This window comes from Ailuropoda melanoleuca, chromosome 3 (assembly GCF_002007445.2).
Source record: "Ailuropoda melanoleuca isolate Jingjing chromosome 3, ASM200744v2, whole genome shotgun sequence".
NCBI classification, from domain to species: domain Eukaryota; kingdom Metazoa; phylum Chordata; class Mammalia; order Carnivora; family Ursidae; genus Ailuropoda; species Ailuropoda melanoleuca.
Genome location: NC_048220.1, coordinates 68,111,899 through 68,134,173, shown reverse-complemented (window position 1 = coordinate 68,134,173; position 22,275 = coordinate 68,111,899). Strand labels below are relative to the sequence as shown.

General features: G+C 39.7%; 1 protein-coding gene and 1 non-coding gene across 3 annotated transcripts in view; both read right to left on the bottom strand.

The window, feature by feature from the left end:
- Window positions 1-4,750: 4,750 nt before the first annotated feature.
- The window catches only part of RHOBTB3 (Rho related BTB domain containing 3), a 53,369-nt gene continuing 35,844 nt past the window's right edge, over window positions 4,751-22,275 (bottom strand). Inside the window, exons 9-12 of one of the 2 annotated variants that reach the window (XM_011235566.3) lie at window positions 20,708-20,881; window positions 18,077-18,243; window positions 13,080-13,176; window positions 4,751-7,729 (exon numbers count right to left, since the gene is read on the bottom strand). In XM_011235566.3, coding sequence (XP_011233868.1) covers window positions 7,614-7,729; window positions 13,080-13,176; window positions 18,077-18,243; window positions 20,708-20,881 — 554 coding nt within the window. In that variant the 3' untranslated portion in view covers window positions 4,751-7,613. The remainder of the gene's footprint in view (window positions 7,730-13,079; window positions 13,177-18,076; window positions 18,244-20,707; window positions 20,882-22,275) is intronic. The other variant, XM_034656529.1, reaches the window with a different exon arrangement.
- LOC117801667 lies at window positions 16,553-16,705 on the bottom strand. The gene has a single exon (XR_004624415.1). It is a non-coding gene; the product is annotated as a small nucleolar RNA SNORA62/SNORA6 family (small nucleolar RNA).

The window sequence follows — 22,275 nt, the reverse complement described above, 5'->3', positions numbered from 1 at the left end:
AAACAAAAAAGATTTAAGGACTCACATTTCCTGTTTAAACTCTTTCAAGAGTAATATATAGGACTGTGTCTGAGGCCTTCCAGAGTTAATTTTACTATCATTCATTGAGAGTTCAAAGCCGTGCATCACCTCTTGGGCAAGAAGGTCAAAGACCCAGCACGCAGCATAAGCACAGAGAAACCGGGAGCTCCAGACAAGACTAAAGGTCAACAGTAATGTGAAGTGAGGCCTTCTCGAGGTTTAGTGAGTGATCTTTTTTTTTTTTTTTAAAGATTTTATTTATTTATTTGACAGAGATAGAGACAGCCAGCGAGAGAGGGAACACAAGCAGGGGGAGTAGGAGAGGAAGAAGCAGGCTCATAGCGGAGGAGCCTGATGTGGGGGTCGATCCTATAACGCCAGGATCACGCCCTGAGCCGAAGGCAGACGCTTAACCGCTGTGCCACCCAGGCGCCCCTAGTGAGTGATCTTGAGTGTCTGAGTCCAACCCCTCTCCTCTGACTCACCACCCCCAACCCCCCACACCCCCAATAAAGAGAAATCATCCCGGAGGCTCTGCTCTGACTGGCTGCCCCACAGGCCGAGGCCTCAGGGGAAACTGTTGGCTTTTAATCAAACTCTTATGGAGCACAATCAGAAAAATGAAGAGAGGGTAACAGAGCTAGAAAAACTATCAAGGAGACAGAGGAGGGGCCTGGGTCTAGAGGTCAAAGTTCAAACCGAGAGAGGAGGGGGAGAGGGGAGGGCCTGGAGTAGTCAGATGCTTCAGACCCAAGAGAAGTGGAACTGTTCAATGTGTTCTCAAAGCATGTTCTGTGGACCAGCAGCCTGGGCATCCCCTGGGAACTTGTTTCAGAAGCAAATGTTCAGCCTCTAACCAAGACCTGTCAAGTCAGAACTCTGGGGTGGGGCCCAGCACTCTGCTTTTAAAAGCCCTTCAGGTAATTCTGCTGACTGCTACCATCTGAGAGTAACTGGCTTAATTAATTACTGAGTTAAAGGTATTGAGACCCCACTCAGGGCCTCCTTACCTGGTATTGATAGCAAAGGATATAATTCCTGTCACCTCTGTATGAAGGAAAGAGTGTATTCATTTCCTAGAGCTCCTGTAACACATGATAACAAACTTAGCAGCTTACAACAACACACATTTATTTTCTTATAGTTCTGGAAGTCAGAAGTCCAAAATCAGTCTGACTGGGCTAGACTTGTCAGCAGGGCTGGTTCCTCCCGAAGGCTCAGGGGAGAATCCATTCCCTTTCTGAAAAACTGCTGGAGACTATCCTTCTTCCTTGGCTCATGACCCCTTCCGCATCCCCAAATCCCCCCTCCCCACATTGTCTCCTGTCCTGACTCTCACTCTACTGCATCCCTCTCAGAAGGGCACTTGGGGTTACCAGGGACCCATTCAGGATAATCTCAAGATCCTTAATTTAAACACACCTGCGAAAATCCCTTTTGCCATGAAAGGTAACATTCACAGGTTCTGGGGATTAGAATGTGGATATTTTGGGGAGCCATTATTCTGTCTCCCACCGGAGGAAAACGAAAATATGCATTTTCATTGCTCATATTCACGTTAGTCAACACCGTAATGATGCCTAAAAAACGAATGCAAGTGATTACTATGGGGAATGTCAGAAACAGGGTGAAGGGAAACAGGTGGGAGCAAGGACTCTTTTCCCAAAGTATACTTTTTAGATGGTTTTGAGCTTTCAGCCTCACAAACACATTGCCTACTAGAAAGTGTTAACACTAAAAAATAAAAATGAGAAACTTTTAAAATAATTTTTGGCTGTGGAATTGCTGTGCTTGAACGTGGCACATCAGAGACTAAACCGCTGGCAAATTTGGAGTCAGAGAAGTTTTAAGTATTTTAAGAGAAAAACATTCCAGTGGTGATGTGGTTACTACGAGAAAAAGAAATAAGATAAAAGCACATCCGTTCTTGTGAACAAAACAAGACAGGTACTAAGTCAGAGATGAGGGGCTAAAGCTCAGCCTTTAAGGACATTAAGCTCCGACAGTTAACAGGACAACTAAGAATTTGAGAACGAGCTTCACACGCCAGAGAAATCACGTACATGCAGTTAAAGGCTCATTTACATACAAGCGTTATATGTGACACTGGGAGTTCCTTCTGCTTCGTTATTCACGGCAGAAACTCTTCTGTCCCCCCAGCTCATCTTTCTGCTGACCTTCAATGGCAACTCCCAGGCAGGTGTCTCCAAGGATCACTTTGTACATGTTCTTCATCCCCCTCAATGGTCAGGAACTTATCACTCTTCCATTCTGTTCATCAATTCCCCAGAGAGCCAGCCACCATGGTCACTCTGGGTCCCACCTGCCAGCGGGCTCTGGCTACTCCTGACACAGGGCAAACAAAGCTTCAAGTGTGAGCATACCACTCACTTGCATTTACAAGTTTTTGATTATTGTTCCAACAGAAGCAATCTGGCCTTTTCAGTGCCATTTATTATACACAGTCTATGTCAGTCCCATGTTTCTTGGAGGGTTACAGAGGGGCCGCAAAGATAAATCAAGACGTGGTCCCTGCCCTCAAGTTACAGCCAAGTAGAAACCTCCAATACATAAATACCTAAAATGCAGCAGGTGCCATAAGAAAGGTATGAATAAAGAGCTAAGGAAAGACACATGCAGAAGCAATTAATTCTTATTCACATGTAGAAGCAGTTCTTAAGTCCTAGAGAGCATAAGAGATACGTTTAAGTGGGGTTTTCCAGGATATGCAGGAGTTTGCGAAATAGACAGGGAATGGCGACCCAACCCAAGGCACGGGAAGAGTATGAAGTGTGCAAGTACACAGCCAATATCCCACACGTCAAGGCAGAAGAGACGGGGCTAGTTATGAAAGGCCGTGGTGGCAGCAAGGACTGTGGAGGTTCCTATAGGTAATTGAGGTCCTCTAGGAGAGTGTGTTGCCAGCTCGGATTTGTGTTTGCAACATAATTCCAGGGGAGCTGTGGAAGCCTTTATGGGTTTAGTAGACTTTATTAGCAGTTGGGTAACCTGGGGAGGGATTGTAATATATACTGCACACTCCATTTTCATACTATGATTGCCTTGTCCTTCTCCCTCTCCTATCTGTCCTCCTCAGCCTTGGAAAGTTCCAAATTCTTTTTTTTTTTTCTTTTTTCTTAACTGAGATACAGCTGACATGGAACACTACATTAGTTTCAGGTGTACAAATAATGATTCAACATCTGTAGATACCGCAAAATGATCACCACATTCTAGTTACCATCCCATTACATTACCTCTTAGCAACTTTCAGATAGACAATACAGTATTAACTAGTCACCATACTGTGTATTACATCCAATGATGACATCTTATAACTAGAAGTTCATAACTTTTGACTTCTCTTTACCCTTTTCCCCCACCCCCAATCCCCAACCTCCACCTCTGGCAAACACCAATCTGTTCTCTGTATCTGGGAGCTTGGTGGCTCTTGCTGTTTCTGTTGTTTTAAGATGCCACATATAAATGAGATCACATGGTATTTGTCCTTCTCAGTCAGACTAATTTCATTAACGTAATACCCTCAAGGTCCACCCGTGTCACAAACGGCAAGATTTCATATTTCTTATACCTGAATAATATTCCATTGTGTATATACACCACGTTTGCCTTATCCCTTCATCCATGGATTGAGACAGGTTGTTTCCATGTCTTGGCGATTGTAAAAAATGCTGCAATGAACACGGAGGTGCAGATAGATTTTCAAGTTAGTTTTTTCATTTTTTTTTCAGACAAATACCCAAATGTGGAATTGCTAGATCACAGGGTAGTTTCATTTTTAATTTTTTGAGGAACCTCTTCACTGTTTTCCAGAGTGGCTGCACCAATCTACATTTCCACCAGCATCACGTGAGGGTTCCCTTTTCTCCACATCCTCACAGACACCTGTTATCTCATCTTTTTGATAATAGCCATTCTAACAGGGGTGAGGTGATGCTTCATTGTGGTTTTGATCTGCATTTCTCTGCTGAACATCTTTTCATGTGCCTGCTGACCATGTCTATGTCTTCTTTGGAAAAAACTGTTCAGATTCTCGGCCCATGTTTCAATCACACTGTATTACTTTGCTTTGTTGCTATTGAGATGTATGAGCTCTTTACATATTTTGGATATTAACTCATTCTAGATAAATTATTTGCAAGCATTTTCTCCCATCCAGTAGCTTTCATTTTGTTGGAAAGTTCCAACTTCTTAACCCTTTATTATGCAGAGTGGCTTCTCTACTCAAAAGTCTTGGCCCCAGCCAACATTCAAGCCCACAGGGCTCACTTGCATGCTAAGTCATTATCAAAGTTTTTTTTTTTTTTTTTTTTTAAGATTTTACTCATCTACTTGATCAAGAGAGAGCAGCAGAAGAAGCAGGCTTCCCACTGAGCAGGGAGCCCAATGCGGGGCTCTGTCCCAGGACCCCAGGATCACCAGGTGAGCCAAAGACGGACGCTCAACCAACGGAGCCTCCCAGGTGCCCCTGAAGCATTTTTCTAAATAAAGGCAGAGAAATTCTGTTAAGAGAAACTCTGGTACCAGCGGTAAAGGTAATATAAATGTCTTTATCTCATGACAGGCATCTACAAAATAGCAATATTCTACATATCTTAACGTGTAATGGAAATTATCTGTGAAACATAATTATGCTTGAGAAACACAGGCAGTATTCCCAAATTTATTCCAACATTTCAACATCCGAGGTAAAATAATTGCAGGACACTGTGTTAAACTTGTTTTAAAAAAGGTTTATTTGTTACAAAATGTTAAATACTAAAACTAAAAACATATAAATTCAGGTCAGGCTATATTAAAATACATACATACCCTTAGCAAAATTATTAAAGATTGAATTAAACAGATGCTTTAAATAAAATAAAGTACTCTCGAGGAAAATTTTTTTTCTAATTAAGTATGTCAGTGTAGTGTAGTTCTTAAAACTGCAATTGAAAAGTTAAGCTGTCTTGGAAGTTAAAATTCCCAATTGTTCAGTTTTCTGCCACTGCCCAGTATGAAGCCACCATGCTGGCTGGACAGGGTGAATTTCAGTTGTGTTATTGAAACTTCTATTTTATAAGTCTACTCTCTTATAATAGGAACAGAGAGCAGTCAGAAGTATACAAAGGGTTATATAAGGTGAAAACCTGGCCCCAAAAGAAAAGGCCTTAGTTCTATCACACAGTATCTTCTCTAATTAAAATGATTGGTAAATATATTGAAGCAGAGATGAATACAGCATACATTCATCTAGAAATAACCTTTCAATTAAAAAAAAACTCAAAAAGAGCACTCATTTCTCCAAGATAGTTAAGTATTTTTAAATTTCTTGTTATTTTAAATTGAGTTAATTCAAAGGTACTGAAGAGTCTAGGTTTAAAAACTAATCTGATTACGGTTCTGACCAGCTCTGGAGAGCCACGACATCAGTGTGTTTGAGTTACTCACACAGGTGGTAAAGGACCTTCGTAATAAAATCTACGTGCTCAATACCCACAGAGCACCAGCTTCCAAACTCAACTTCCATTCAGGTTAAACAACCTCAAAGTATCTATGGTCTATGAAAATGTTAAATAGTATTTTCAAGAAAATACTTTATTTTGCTCTAGAACTTAATGTTTTTTTCAATTTCCTAGATCAAAAGTTACCGACTTAGAATTTTAAGTGTTGTAATTCACATGGGGGAAAGACTACCTTAGGAAGAACTTATCACTGTGTTTTAAAAGATCTTAAATGTGATGAATTTCTAGAAATCTACTATAGTATTTATTCTTTACAATGTTTATCCTTATCAAATGGGATCTGCCAAGAGTTGATTAACTCAAGTAATTAAAATACAAAAAACATAAAATGCATTCCAGTAATCTGCATCAATACAATCTAATTAAAATCAGGCTTCTTGGAAGATACATATAGGGGATTTTTACTGTTTTACTCTAACAGTGTTGCTATACCTCCAAGGACTAATTGTATAGTATTATGTCTAATACTGTGGTATAAAACTGTTTAATCAAACTTTTGAAGAGTTGGAAAAACTCGATGTTCTTGAAAATCATTAGAAATTAAAAGAAAAATATATCCCAATACTGAATTACAGATGAAAATGATGTTAATAATAAATAGTAATTTGGTTTTCCATCTCTCGGCTTGTGAGCTTCCGATGTAATTCTTTCTGTTGACATGTGATACAAGAGAAACTGTAATTCTATCCTACTGCCATTTTCTCTCTATGCACTGAGTCTTTGATTTATAACCTTTCTCTTAACTTACTGGGTTATCTTGAAGGACAAGATTCATGCTACTCACTAAATAACCTTGCGGTCCTTGGAAAGAATTCAAACAATTCAAGCCGCTTAGTAAGTACACAAAACAAAAAACTCTTAAGCCACTAATTGCCATTTCTCTAGAAAGCATCTCTTCCTACGAGCATCATTTTAAGTGCATTTTAAATTCACACTGGTCAGTCGCTTTTACCAACATCCTGGCCTTTGAATGAGCAAAAAGACATTTGTTCAACTGTGATAGAGCCAGAACTGTGAGTGTTTTAAAGCTGAGTAAACACAAGGCATGTGTCCCTTGCCCGCGAAGGTGGCAGCAGAGCACTGCCCCCCCATCCCCCCCACCCCATGGTACAGACGCCCCCAAGGATGGGATTTCCCACGTGATCTCTTTCCTCCAGCAAGCCTCCTTCTCTTCCCTCGATGTCAATGCCTCTTTTTTGCTTTCAGAGAGAATGATGTTTGAGTAAGAAAATGCAGTACATATCCTGCTAGGAGACACAGATAATTTGGGGGGCCCAGTACAAAGTGAAAATGCGGGGCCTTTCTTTAAACATTATTAAGAATTTTATATATCTATATTGCTATTAAGATGGCAATAGCAGAGCATCGAACCAAACACGGGGCCCTGTGTGACGACACAGGTTACACAGCCGTAAAGCTAGCCCTGTGCAGGTTTCCTGCCCAATCAGGATCCCACAGAAGAGATGAGGTGGTTCAGCTGGGTTGTCCACTTAAAAAACAAAGTTTTCTCATGATGGTTCAAACACTGTCGCTGATTTGAAACCAACTGGCGTTTTTCACTTTCAAAACCCCATGCACATTTCTACTCCTACAAGTTCAGTTTGATCAGCTTTACCCTAGATTTTTCATTACTGAAATAATCATACTGGGTCTTTAAAATGCCCTTATTTTAATAGAGCAATTCATCAGACATGATGAAAATTTTTAACTAATACTACATGATTTTTTTTTTAATTTAAACATTACTTAACCAGGAGGGGTATTAATATCACTAAAGCGACAGGGCATCTTAAAGGGAATAAGAAGCTGTATGACAGCTTTATATACTAGGATGGTGAAGCCTTAGTTTTAGCCTGTGATATATTTTGTTCCCTTTTAAGATCACAATAGTAGTTTTTTTCAGAGAACTAAGAAATACACTAAAGCTGTATGTTAATTTTTTTAACGCCCATATTGGTTTCAGTCACAGAATTTTACTGGAACACAGAGGTATCCCATTCTTCTTCTTCATAATAGTAATAATAATAATAATAAAAAAAAAAGCGTATGTATATAAAAAGCTCTGGGTTACATTACTAAGCAACGACATTTCCGGGAGTGAATATACTTCCTGTATTCCGCAAGCTGCTTCAAGTACATATTCGATGGCCATCTGTGCTTTTCAACAAAACTGCGTTCTTCCACTAAAATTTTTAGAAAAAGAATGTTAATTGCATATATTTTATTTTGGATCAAGTTTAGATATTAATTATTGATTCCCTATCTAACAGATTAGATCTGAGCTCTGCTACATTTCCCCTACCTTTCCCTCAACGCTTCCACAACTGTTCAACACACTTTTGGTTAAATCAGTCATCAGGATTTAAATTATTACGTGATTTGCAACAATATACGTCTTGTCCACTGCTTCATCAAGTACTATGTATATTCCTTTGTTTTTCCACAGAAGACTTATTTTTCTTGGCGATAACAGACTTGTTTTTCATTTACTTTTCTTTGCAGCTACCTCAGCCTCCCAAACTCCTTAAGGTCCTCTCAAGCCTATTCTCCACCCAGCCACAGTCACCAGACGAGCTAACCACTCTGGTGGCAGCTGCCCGCCCCTTCCCCTCACAGCCCTGCACCCTCCTGCTTTCCAGGCCTCCTGCCTGCTTCCGTGTTGGATCCCTCCGTTCTTGGACTCCAGGCCTTTCGCTCAAGTTTATTTTCCATTTCTGGTGAAGTACAACCTTTATTAGCTCCCTGAAAAAGGGGGTACATATGAAGTATTTTTGAGACCTTGCTTGTGATGAAATATCTTTATCCTCTTCACACACGATTGATAATTTGGTTTGGTACAGAATTCTAGGCGGAAAACTTCCCTCAGAATGTTGAAGACAGAATTCCATTGCATTCTAGTTTCCAAGGTTATTAAACACTCCTCTACCGTTCAGATTTATAGCTCTTGGCAAGTAATCTGTGTTCTTTTAAAACTTTCATATTTTTCTATTTATAGTCGGCGTTCTTGCACATCCCAGGGATGGACTTTGTTCACTTATAACACTGCGCGCTTAGGAGGTCCTTTCAATCTGAAGACTCGGTCCTTCAGGACCAGGGTAATTTCTCGTATTACATCCTTGGTAATTTCCTCTCCACTGTTTTATTCTGTATTAACTTCATTTACTCAGATACTTCATCTCCTGGATTGAGCCCCCAATTTTTTTTTAAAAACTTTCTTTCTTTCCTCTTTATCTTTTTGTCTTACTTTTTGGAAGATGTCCTCATTTTTATCTTTCAACTTTTATGTAGTTGTTTCAACTCTCTTATTTATTTAGGGTTCTTTGTTTGTTTGTTTTTGCTATCCTGTTTGCAATTTCCAAGAATAACTTCGCTTTTTGTATTGTTTTCTAAACTATGCATGATAAAGCACACATAACATAAAATTTACTATCTTAACGATTTTTAAGTATATAGTTCAGTATCATCAAGTGCATGCACATTGCTGTGCAATTTCCAGAACTCTTTTCATCTTGCAAAATTAAAACTCTGTACTCATTAACAACTCCCAATTTCACCATCCCCTCAGTCCCTGGCAATTATCATTCTACTTTCTGTCTTTGGGAATACTGTTCCTTTTTAAATAACATTTTCTCCTGCTTTATAAATTTATATCTCTTATTCTCTGAGGATATTAATTTTAGGACTTTTAAAGGTTTTTTTTTTTCCTATTCTTTGTTCCTCTAAATTCTTTCTCTTCTGTTTTTATTAATTTTATTTTGGCTTTGGTGTCTATCTTTCATGTTAGATATTGCCTAAAATACCTGAACATCCTCAGTTGTATCCTTACATTTAAGAGTGAGGTGTTACATAGCTGTTTGGATATCTTGTGGTCATGCGAGCACTTACTGACGGTGGAAAAATTGAGCAGATATCTGCTGGGTTCACTGAAAGAATTTCCAAATGATTGCACCTATATATTTTTTTCCAGGGCCAGAGAAAGATGCTTCAATCTCATGCCCAAAGTGTGGGAATCAAGGCAGCAACATCTGGTGCCAGAATTCTAGAACCTGGACACGGGAAGGAGGCTGGTGGCTTACTATACAATGTGTACACTTTCACAGGATCCCCATGTATTCAGGTCAGCTCCTTAACAAATTACAGCTATACCTGGAATTTGTGATTCTATAACTCTTCTGGCTGAATTTCTCCAGGAATAAACCTCCCATCTCCAAGGATGATGAAGGAGAAGGAGTTGCCTGCCTGGGTGGGATGGAATGCAGCAAAAGCTTCTTCATAACTTTTTTTCTTTTTTTTAAGATTTTATTTATTTATTTATTTATTTATTTATTTATTTATTTATTTTAGAGAGAGAGAGCTCACGCAAGCTGAGGGGGAGAGAATCACAAGCAGACCCCATACTAAGCACAGAGCCCAATGAGGGGCTCGACCCTAAGACCCCAAGACTAGGACCCAAACCAAACCCCAGAGTCGGATACTCAACTGACTGAGCCACCAGGCGCCCCCTTCCTCATAACTTTCAACTAATTCTACTGCTTTCAGCCCCCAGCCTCATTCTGTTTTCTGAAATACCTGGTCTTGCAAATCTCTAACGCTTCTTGGTGTTCTGCTGAGTGACTCAGCTTGCTTCTCCTACGCATTCCCTTCTGTGGGTACTTAGGTTTCCTTCTGCTAAGTCAGTTCCCACTTCCTCATCTACTGTTTGACCTTATATATTATAATTCAGATTAATGAGGTCATGATTCAGGCTGCAGGACTTGGACAAAAAGAAACGACCTAGTAGTTCAGGGAAGTTAGTCGTAGGGTTCATTAGTGAGCAAACGTGACGTAAGACTACTCCATTGGTTAAGATTTAAACGGAGAGAAAAGTTATCGCAGATGAGCTCTGGCAGCCAGCAAAAACCAAAACAAGACAAAAAACTCCACACTATATAATATGTAACATAATACTGAGCTAAATTAACCTGTGAGAATAATGAACCCACAAATGCCAAGAGTAACTTATATTCCTAATGCATTGCTGTTTGTGTACCAAAGAGTCCAACATATAAAATATACCTAACATTTAATGAGCTATTTAACCGAGTTCTGCTGTATCAAAGCCAGCATTAACACGACATCTCTTCTCATCTCACTTTTCAGTTTCTAAACACCCCTAAATAAGAATTCTCAGGTAAGAGAAAACGGTTCACAGAGTTCTGATAATAACTCGATAATTTTTGAAACTTGAAAATGGTAAATTATTTAAGGGAGCTGTAAACTGTGATAAGAACCCTTCCAACTTCAAGTGACTGTGTAAGGCAGTTCAAGTGTGAGCAACAGGGAGGAGAGGTGACTAGGACATTCTGGAGGAGACATGTTCCTGTAAATACTCAGCTCCAGGTTGCTGCCATGTGGGGAGATGGGCCCAGGGCTGCCAGATCTTCCAACTTTTCCAAAGAAGCCAGAAATTTGGATTTTTAAGATATGACATGTTACAATTTTTAAATGGTGACACTAAAAAAAAGTAATACCATGTGGTCCAAATAAAACCTCTTGGTAGACTGTATTCTACTTTTGACCCACGGATTCCCAGTTTGTGACCACTCAATTGGACTATCTCATTCTCCCTTATCCACCAGGGGCTTTTTCTCTGCCCCCAAGGACGTGTCACAGCAGGTCCTGAACAGAAACAGGTACCACTGAATGGGAGCATTCATGATACCTTTTTGGTTCCTATCAAAGGAAGAGAAGACAGTCAGGGACACAGCCTCATCCTCTTACCCTGTTTCTCAAATTACACGGTGGAGTCCTGTTTCTCACTATGCCAGGTGGTCATAACATACTTTATTAGTCAATTATGTAAGTAATAAAATAAAATAAAAATTTATAACTCAAAGGATTTATAGAGCACCTTTCTCTGCAGGTTGTATAGTACTCCATGTGTGGCATTCATCTATACAGGATAGTAAATGGAAAACAATCTCACTCTTTTAAGAATGAAGGGGGGGGCGCCTGGGTGGCAGAGCGGTTAGGCGTCTGCCTTCGGCTCAGGGCGTGATCCCGGCGTTATGGGATCGAGCCCCATCAGGCTCCTCTGCTATGAGCCTGCTTCCTCCTTTCCCACTCCCCCTGCTTGTGTTCCCTCTCTCGCTGGCTGTCTCTATCTCTGTCAAATAAGTAAATAAAATCTTTAAAAAAAAAAAAAAAGAATGAAGGGGACCTAAGGCAGCACAACGAAGGTAGTTCTAAAATCACAATGTTCACTCATTTCATTCTGAATTGATTTCTTAAAGAATGACTGTATTAGAATGTCCCTATTAACAGCAAGAAGTGTGCCTTCTCTTTAGGAATGGAATTAGTTTGCTTCTTTTTTGCACGAAGTAGATAGTTAGGAAATATCTATATTCCGCTTTATTATGTCACTCTACTATACTAATAACTAAGTCTACATAAGAAGGCTCCCAATAGGCATACAATGTTGGTCAACTAACTGAATTCATCTGCCAAAAATAGACTGTTTTCTGGTTTCCTCATCTGTGCAAGAAGATGAAAGAAGCCGGGGATTTTCAAATATTTCAGCAGCAGATTATCTTTTACAAGTAGAATTTTACGGAGAACCCTAAGATATAAAGCAGATAAAAGTGGAACTACTCTGGCTGAAGGGCGAGGGGGTCTAAGAACTACAAACTTAGCCTTCTCTTCTTCCTTCCCCCTCTCCCCTCAGCCATTCCCGGCTCTCTGCCCCCACCTCAGAAAACCTTCAGGAATCACCAAGGACACTTTCCTGCTTAATGTTTAAAACTACTTAATTAGGTGATCTTTTTGCCTTTTAACTTGATTATTCCTTGAGCCTGTTCACAGTATTATGCAACCATCATCACTATCTATTCAAGGTAACCTGAGCAAACCATCGTTATCTAAATTGACCGTCCACTCTGCTGACTACTCTGTTCTCATTTTCTTTCCTCTTAAGGCAGCACTCAGAAGCTCACACTTTGATTGGTTTTCATCTTTACGCTCTACCTTAAAGATCACACTAGGTATCCTCTCTGTCCAGAAAGTTTTGCAACATTCTTTGACTAATAAAAATACTGTTTTTTCCCAAGTAATATAATGGATTCCTACACAGATATACTTAAATAGACATAGATATCAGAACAATAGACCCACATATTATAAATAACAATAGTTAAAATTCCTTCACAAGAAAAAATGTTTAAATCTGTACTGTTTAAATTTTGCTTCTGACTTAGGTGGTTAAAACCAAGATATCATTTATTACAATCAAATGCCACCTGAGGCAACCTTATCTCTCTACTTCAGAAAAAAGGTGCATTTAAAAACGGATGGGAGCTATAAAACTGTAACACAGGTCAAGCTATTTTTATAACCAGGTGACTGTAAGTTAAAGTGTCCTCAATTACAGCACTGTGTAGTTAAGAGTAATGTATTACACTGACTTTTTTTTTTTTAACGACTATTCCTACAAATTATGTCTTAAACCTAAGAACAAAGACCGAAGTTTTCTTTTCAAAACAGTAATTGGCAATCTACCTGAAAGATCCTGAAATTCAGGTTTTTGGCTGAAGATGAGGTAGTTAGTGGCAATGAAATGGAGTAGCCAGGTTGAAAGGCAGTCAGAGTGGTGAAACTGCAAGAAAAATGGAAAGTGAAACAATGTTGTACATAATAACCATCAAGACAATGACCAGGTGGAGAGAATGGTCTGGGAGAAGTCGTGGAGAGCCCGACTCCATCCTGACTGCATCCAGGTATGATGCAGCCTTCTGCCTACTCTGAGAGCAGAAAGGAAATGGGAGAATTATTCACATGTAATAATAAAATTACATCAGTGAGGAAACCAAGTCAAATGAGTAACAAGCCATCGGTGCTGGAGCCGCACAATGTCTTATACAGAGGCACACGGCATCAGTGGTTAGCAGAGACTCTTTGAGGTTCTTAAGGATTTCCTTTAAGCTTTTAATCTTAGGTCACGGCCTTCACTAATTGCACTTATATCTGTGTAGCAGAGATAAGATTCTGGTTAGCAAAGGTACACACTTGTCCATATCTAAACAAGTTCACCTGAGGAGCAAACCGAAAAACATTTTGTGGAGGGAATGTCATCAACCTAAGGGTTTGGGTTTCAATGTGTACATATATTTCTATGAGAAGGCTATGTCTGAACAGTTGCTTCTAACTAGGATGTAGTTAAAAGGACACTTTTAACTAGGATGTAGTAATCCTGCTCACTGAGCAGGACTTCTAGCTCATTTCTCATTCTGAATTTCAAATGCTGATGGAAGGGAAACTCAGAGCACCACGGCCATGACATACTCACCTTGGTGCCGGTCCAGTGATGCTCACTGATCCATCTAACCACTCAATTCAGACTACAGTAACCTGCTGGCAGGCCACTTTGATACAAGAGTATAGTTCTTTTTGTTATAATTGTGGTTAAAATACACATAACATAAAATTTACCATTTTAGCCTTTAAGGGTACCAGTGGCACTAAGTATATTCAAATGATCATGCAACCATCATCACTATCTATTTCCAGAATGTTTTTATCATCCCAAACTGCAACTCTATATTCATTAAATAATGACTCCCTTTTTAACCCTACCTCTAGTCCCCAGTAACCACTATTCTATTTTTCTCTCTATGAATTTGACTATTCTCGGTACCTCATAGGCACTGACTTACACAATAGGTATGCTTTCTCTGTCTGGTTTATCGTACTTAGTATAATGTCCTCAAGTTTCATCTGTGTTGCAGCCCGTATTACAGCGTCATTCGTTTTTAGGACTGAGTAAGATTCCACTGTATGTATAGACCACATTTTATTTATTCATTCATCTGTTGATGGACATTTAGGTTGTTTGCATCTTGAAGCTAAATATAGCTCTTTTAAGGAAACTCAAGAATATTATAGAAGCAATCAATAATGCTAAATCAAAGAAAGAATTATAATCTCAAATCTTAAGGAAGAAACTCAAGTATTGCTTTTTCAAAAAGTTATAATGTAATATTTTCACATGTAAGTCCACAGGTTCCTCTGATTTTCATTATACAAAATCAGAATTTTTGAATTGTAAGACACTTTCTGGTTCATCAAATCCCACATCGCATTTTACCAATTTCTATTCGCCTTAACTTTTAGCAGATAAATGTGAGTGATCGAAAGAGATAGAACAAGAATGTGTAGCTATTTCAGCAGAAGCCTCCAGCACTATCAGATGATTAACCCAAAGCAGATAACCCACAAATGAAAGTTCAGAACACCGCCTAAGGGCTGTGGCTTTAAAGAGAAGGAAGATCATAGAAATGAACAGCTGGCTATGAAAACATGGTTAACATGCAGAATTTTATTTTTGGCCAAGATTTAAGATATCATAATTGTAGACTCTTAGTGAAAATAGAAAACAGTTCACTGTAAGAACTACCTTTTTTGGAAGAATGTGTGCTAACCTGAGAAAGCAGTTTTGTTTGTTTATTTATTTAATAATAAACTTTTTATTTCAGAGAGAGAGAGCGCATGCGCATGCGTGTGCACACCCGAGCATGAGTGGGAAGGGCCCAGGGAGACGGAAAGAGAATCTTAAGCAGACTCCCTGCAGGGCATGAAGCCCAACTGGGGGCTCAATCTCACAACCCCAAGATCACAACCTGAGCAGAAACCAAGAATTAGATGCTTGTCTGACTGTGCCACCAGGCACCCCTGACAAAGCAGGTTTAAACTGAAATAACGGAATAAAAAAGAAAGGCTTTAAAAATCCCATAAACAAAATGTTATAGCATTTAATAGCTCTGTGAAGAAGAATAATGGTGGGGAAAATACCCAGAAGCTCACAAAAAAAGGATCAGATACAAAACCGGTGGCCTGAAGCAGCCAAATATTAATGCACAGATTATAAGTAAGATATTGAGTTTTTGTAAGTAAGATACTGCGTTTGAAACTTTAATACGGTTAACAGAACTTCAGAGGAATCACCGAAATTCGGCCAGTTAGGGTAGAAAAGGGAGCAGAGATAAGGAGATGTCTACCTGAGTTCAAAGGACTGAATCTGATTAAGGGAAAGAAGCTTCTCTTGCATGTTAAAAGTTCAACTTGATGGAAACAGATGAATTTGCAGGTAGAATCATGGTAAAGAACTGAGAAATGTTAGGGGAAGAGGAAGGAGGAAGCGGAAGTGAGAGAAAATGAAACTGCTCAACTATACCAAAGATACGAAGGATGCTTCTTGATAAACAGTGCAAAACTAGCAGAGATGACAACAGAGTATTTGGAAATTGTGATTATTCAAAAAGCTACTCAAAGTCTTAATTCTGCTAAAAGACAATTTCACCTCCCAGAAGTCAGAGAAACAATGAAGGAAAGGTTAAATTCTGACCAACAGTATGAACTGGCTGGTGAACTAAAACCTCAAACTAGGAACTTACAAGAGAACTGGCAAAGAAAATGATCCTGTTATCTTGGATTTGTAATTGCCGAATTAGGGGCCACCAGGAATAGAACAAAGGAAAACTGGTAAATGGAGACTTAATCCGAGAAAATGGAAAAGTCTTCAGAAACAAAAAGAAAAATTCAAAGAGGGCTGGTTATCTTAAACTTTTAAAGCTAAAGAGAAATAAATAAGGATAATTACATAATCAGAAAGCATAGAGTCAGGAAAAACAGGTCAGTAACAACCACTGACGACGCCATCATAAATGACACCGGTGAGGAAACGTGCGCAAGTGCACGCGTGCAACCTAAAACATCAATGCAACCGGACAGGAAGTTCTCAGATGCGGAACTAAAAGGATACGACGAGATAAGGAAGAGAAGATTGTGATCATTTTTTTAAAGAATGAGAGACTTGGTTGAATAGTATGAAAATGACATATCAAAAATGAAGAGAGATTGTGAAAAATACCAGAAAGAATGACAAATAAATTTTAAACTAAATCTAGAGGTTAGCTATTTATCCCAAGCTCAATGTAAATACCTTACAAGGAGAGATCAAGGTTTTGTTTTGTTTTACTTGTAGCAAGAATTACTACCACAATGCACTCACTGGGCCAGAGACCTTTGTGGTGTTAGCAAAGGACTTAGCGCCCGTGTGCACACTGCCTACACTCGTGAGCTCAGTGGCCAGCCAGCAGCCTCAGCTCCAAGCTCCAACACTGTGCAGAAGGCTACTCAGTTTTTTAAATTTGTATTTATGCTTTAAATTAAATATATAAGGTCTTAAGACTTGATTATGAAAGAAATGAACTCCAAAATAGTTAAGGAGACAGTAAGAGAAGACCTAGATGCTTAAAATGAATTCCCTTCTATGCCCAGAAATACACGTTATTGCTTTATGAATTCAACTCAACGTGGAGGCAAGCTTTTAGCAGTCTGTCCTTTGCCCTGTTATGTGGCTCCATTTTAGCAACTTGAAGACAAAGCTGTCCTGTTTTTCAAACTTTGGATGTCAAATTGATAGGGATAGCCAAATGTTGTATGCCAGATAACATTTTACAAAGTCCTGATAGTCACCAATGATGGACCAAATATATTCCTATAAAAAGACCTAGAAGGTTCAGCTTACAGCAAGTTCAATATACACCATTATATTCCACCATGGCCGTAAGCCCTAAAACTGTCATAGAGCAGAGGACAGGACAGTAGAATAACCAACGGTAGGTTGCCAGGTCTGGATAAACTTCCTGCTCCCCCTTTAGTGGGAATGAGGAAATAACAGATTTTTTGACTGGCACATCTGCAGGTGCCAGAAGATTTCAAGACCCCAAACCTAGTTGACTTATAGACTGACCCAGACCTTTGTCCGATTCAGATTCTAGGGTCTTTGTGACTTCAGTTATTCACAATTAGCTTAACCATGCAAGACCTGTTTCCTAGAACGTGTAGCAATGCAATTCTCAAAAACAAAAAGGTCCTAAGCTTAGAAGAAGACAAAAAGTATGGTGTACTGTAGTGATTCTCAACTCAAACGTTTTTACTGAATGTACATGAGACGAATCGATAAAGGGCATTTGGAAAGTATTAATGAAGTACACCAATACCTCCTACAGACAACAGGAACTTCAAAACATGTCCACGAAGTAAAAGCATGAATGAATGAACAAATAAATGAGGTTAGCCTAACCGTCTCTGTCAGTATGCATGGACCAACTCTGTCATTTTTCTTTTGCGAACCTAAGCTGTGACTGCTCTGGGGAAATTCAACCTTAGTTCTCTTTCCTACAATGCCGACATGGCACAATAAAGCACCATACTCTTATGACTCCAATTCAGGCCGCCATTCAGGTGAAAACCTTCCTATCAGCAAATCCTACCTCCTTGGAAAAAACTGCTCAAATATCCGATGCTTCAAAATGATCTGGCCACAGAAATAGTTGTGAGCGCACTTCACCCTCATTGGGCCAAACTTCCAAACCGAGACAAGCGCTACTGTATCTCTCGACAAACAGAAATTTTCTTTAAAGTAGTAGAATTTTTAGAAGAATTTTCTTTTCTTTTTTTTTCGCTCCAACAACCAGGTAGGTGGGGGCAAGTACCTTGGCCTTCTTGAGCAGGTCCACTATATCCAGGTTCATGGAGGCCAGCTCCCTGCTGGGCATGCTTTGCAGCTGCGTGATGATGAACAGCTCGCAGATGTGCTGCAGTCTGGACACCTGATACATCTCCGCACAGATCAGGAGACACATAGCCTGGAAAATGCCAGCTGATGCGGGAAGGGAAGTAAGAGAAAATGGACAATGAAGCTGTTTCTGTTATGACCTAAAGCAAAACAACAACAGAAAGCAAACCAACGACAACAGAACAGGGCTGACTAGATCATCCAGCGTAGGACAGAATGCAGAGAAAACGCCTGGAAGCAATGAGTCTGCATTCTACACTAGTGAGCCATTTTCTTTCTTTACTTACTTTGAAAGATTTTATTTTTAAGGAATCTCTACACCCAACATGTGGCACGAACTCACAATCCTGAGATCAAGAGTTGCACACTCCACCGGCGGAGCCCCTACAAACAGGGGCCCCTATTATGCCCTTTTATTTTTATTTTATTTTTTTTAAAGATTTTATTTATTTATTTGACAGAGATAGAGACAGCCAGCAAGAGAGGGAACACAAGCAGGGAGAGTGGGAGAGGAAGAAGCAGGCTCCCGGTGGAGAAGCCCGATGAGGGACTCGATCCAGGAACGCCGGGATCACGCCCTGAGCCAAAGGCAGACGCTTAACGACTGCGCTACCCAGGCGCCCCTATTATGCCCTTTTAAAAAGAATTAATTTAGGCCTTAGTACTCCGAAGTGAATCTTTTCATTGTTGTTTTTTTAATTCTTCAGAGAAGGCGATTCTACAATTGCCCTTAAATAATCAATTCTAAGGCTGTTATGTAATTCTTTATGCTAGCTAAACTAAATCCTTGCAATTTTGCTTCTCTTTAGTCACCAGGTGTGTTTGTTGTTTTATTGTGGTAAAACAAACATACAATTTACCACTGACCACTTTAAGGTGTATGGATCGGTGGCATTAAGGTACATTCACACTTTGGTGCAACCATCACCATCATCCATCTCCCAGAACTTTTTTCTTCTTCCCAAACTGAAACTTTCTATCCCTTAAGCCATAATTCCTCATTTCCACCTTCCTTAACCCCTGGCAACCGCTCAGGTTGTTTGTTTGTTTTTAAACTTCCCTCGAAGTGATTTTTCAGGTAATTCTCTTTCTAAGCCCACCTGAAATTCCATGCATTGTTTTGTAGCTAGGAACCAAGAACACTATGTATGATCCATACTTAACATAATGAATAGACCACCTTTTTTTCTGTCATTTCCCAATGCAAACATTTTAGTACTGATCTACTTTCCGATTATTCACTTTGACTCATTTTTCTCCCCACACCTTTTATCAACTTTTAAAGGGCTTTGCCCTATAGTTATTAGTGCTTCTCTGAGCACTTTTTCTAATCAGCAAGAGAAGATCTAAAATCTGAAGCTTCAATGACAATAGTGGGAAGATGACTAAGAAACTAAATTTTCTTATTATTTTAAATCTGGGTCAAAATTTTTATTGAACAAATTCTCCAGTATCATTTTTCTTAAGCAAATATAATAAGCCAGTCTTTAACACTGACAGTAGCAACTCTAAGTGGCTCCAAAGTACTCTACAGCTGGCTGCAAGGCCAGAATCAATTCAGTTAAAAAAGGAATTTTCTTTTTTTCGAACTTCTAAAACCATTCACTAGAGGGCTCACGACTTGTTTAAAACTTAAGAGATTTTAATAACAAAGGTTGGAAATCTTCCTAATCTAAAAGTAAAAGCAATAAATCTGAAGAGAGGGATGGTCTGAAATGTGTTTTCTTTTTATATTTGCTAGAGTACCTGGCCAAAGTCCTGTAATCAAGGTCTCAGGCTCCTTGATCAAGTAAACCACCAAGGATTTATTCTAGCTGTGTTTGTGGTAGTTGTGTTTGTGGTGGGAGCCATCTAGTGGCCAGAGGATGAAGATGAATTAAAGAGGCTTCCGTGCCGGCGTCCCAAGGCTCTAGGACTGTAGAAAGGATTTTGCAATTTCTCCAAGGAGGCCCCAGCTAGAAAAAAATCTGCAAGATCTGTTCCAACCTATAGCTGCCAAAGATGATCAGTTTTTAGTCAGATAGTTCTAAGTCCATGAATAGGGAAATAAATCCTACAGTCTGCTGGGGATCCTAAACATCTCAGGAAAAGTTTTTGGAGAAGTTAGTTTAAGGAGAGTATGACTTTAGTAGTCAGAAGTCTTTAAAAAAAAATCCACATTCCTGAGCCACAGAGATGACCAAAGGGTCTCAGAATATTCAAAGTCCTTAAAAGTGTCTCAATCACAAGTTAAAGCCATAAAAGCAGCTGCCCAAACCTCTTCTCTTTATGGAAGGGATGTTCCAATCTGTATAATTAGTCACTGGGTACCACAGAACACCTCCATTTCTAGGGTGTCCACATAATCAACACACTGTTGGGGTTGGCTGGGACATGAGAACTGACTGAAAATTCATTGTTGTCCCACTACCACCTCACCTGACTACCACATTCCATGATGTCAACTCTGATCAATCTTAAGCAAAAACAAATTTCACAGAAATTTATCAAAATGAGTGACAAGAAAATAAAAAATAGTGAGATATTACCTAATATTTAGAATGCTCACCTGGGCAACAGGAGTCTGTGTATAGGTATTCTAAGAATGACAAGAAAGTCTCTTTGGAAACACCATAAACTGGAATCAGAACACTCTTTGCTTCCATGTAATTCCCATTAAACATGGCTGCCATCACTTCACAACGGGCCACCAGGATGGCCCTGTGGGCTGGCACCGTTGTACCTGCAAGGTTCAAAAGCGAAATAAAGCTAAGTTACATAAACTTGCAGAGTTGTTATTCTAGCAATCTCCCTTTCAGTTAGAGTGGTATTGCGTTAGGCACAAATAGCTGATGTCAGAAAGCAAGTTTGGGGAGATAACCAGCATTAATCAGAAACTTCTTAATTTTTAATTGAAAAAGAGAGTTCAAAGGTTGATTCTGAAACCAACAATTTATAAAACAGGCAATTATTTGTTACTCAGCTTATATTTTCTGCAGACAGAAACTCTGAAATGAAATATTTTGCTTCCTGTTTTTATAATGAAATGTGTATCCTTTTAATTGGCTTGGAATACCATCACCCATTCTTCCCCATGTGCCTCCCAAGAAAACACTGCCATTATCCTTCTTGGACACACTCAAAAGAATAGGTCTTGGCCATGCTTCTCCTAATGAGAAAGAAGAAACTCTAGAAAGTGAAATATCCCTTGGCCTAAGCGATCCATGTTACAGCAAGTACGGCAAGGGACTCTTTTTGGAGCCAAGGGGAGCATTTCAGAAGTTATGGAAAATTTGGAAGGGGATGACCTAGTCCCCGGATGTCTCTCCAGTGTACTACGTCCTCAGGGAACAGTGCTGCTTCTGGCAGAGCCAGAGCTACTTTGAATTTTAAAGCTCCTCAGCCCATACCCTTCTCAGAAGCTCATTAAACTGAACTGACTCTCTAGCGAAAGCCTGCTAAGTTCTCCAGCTACTGGGCCGTCCCACCAAGGCAGCCCCAGATGGCACCTGGGTGGGGAAGCAGTTCTTACCACTCCCAGCACCTCAGGAAACCACGAATCCACAGGCAGCCTTCAGTTCAGTCTAGATCAGTCTGACATCTTGTTAGTGAGCAGCCATGATGTGCTCATCACTACGTTACGCACTAAAGATACAAAGATGGAAAAGACGAAACTCCCCTGCTTGGGAGCAATTAAGCTTTAAATTTGGTGGAAGACACCACAGCCAATGAGAATGACAAAGTCTTCCAAACCACTCGGCTCTGCTCAAGAGTCTTCACCTATATACCCCTAAAATTGCAGACATCTCAGGAGCACATATTCTATGCTATGTAAAATATCCTAAAATATTTTACAATGAGGGACACCTGGGTGGCACAGTCAGTTAAGCGTCTGACTCAGCGTCTGACTCGGTTTCAGCTCAGGTCGTGATCTCAGGGTCATGAGATTGAGTCCTCCACCGGGCTCTGCGCTCAGCATGGAGTCTGCTTAAAAGACTCTCTCTCTCTGTTCCCCTCTCCCTCTCTCTCAAATAAATCAATAAATCTTTTTAAAAATTTTTAAAAATATTTACAATGATTGGATTCTTCAGCTTCTCTAAATCCAAGCAAAACGTCTTCTGATTCAGAAAAGAAGAG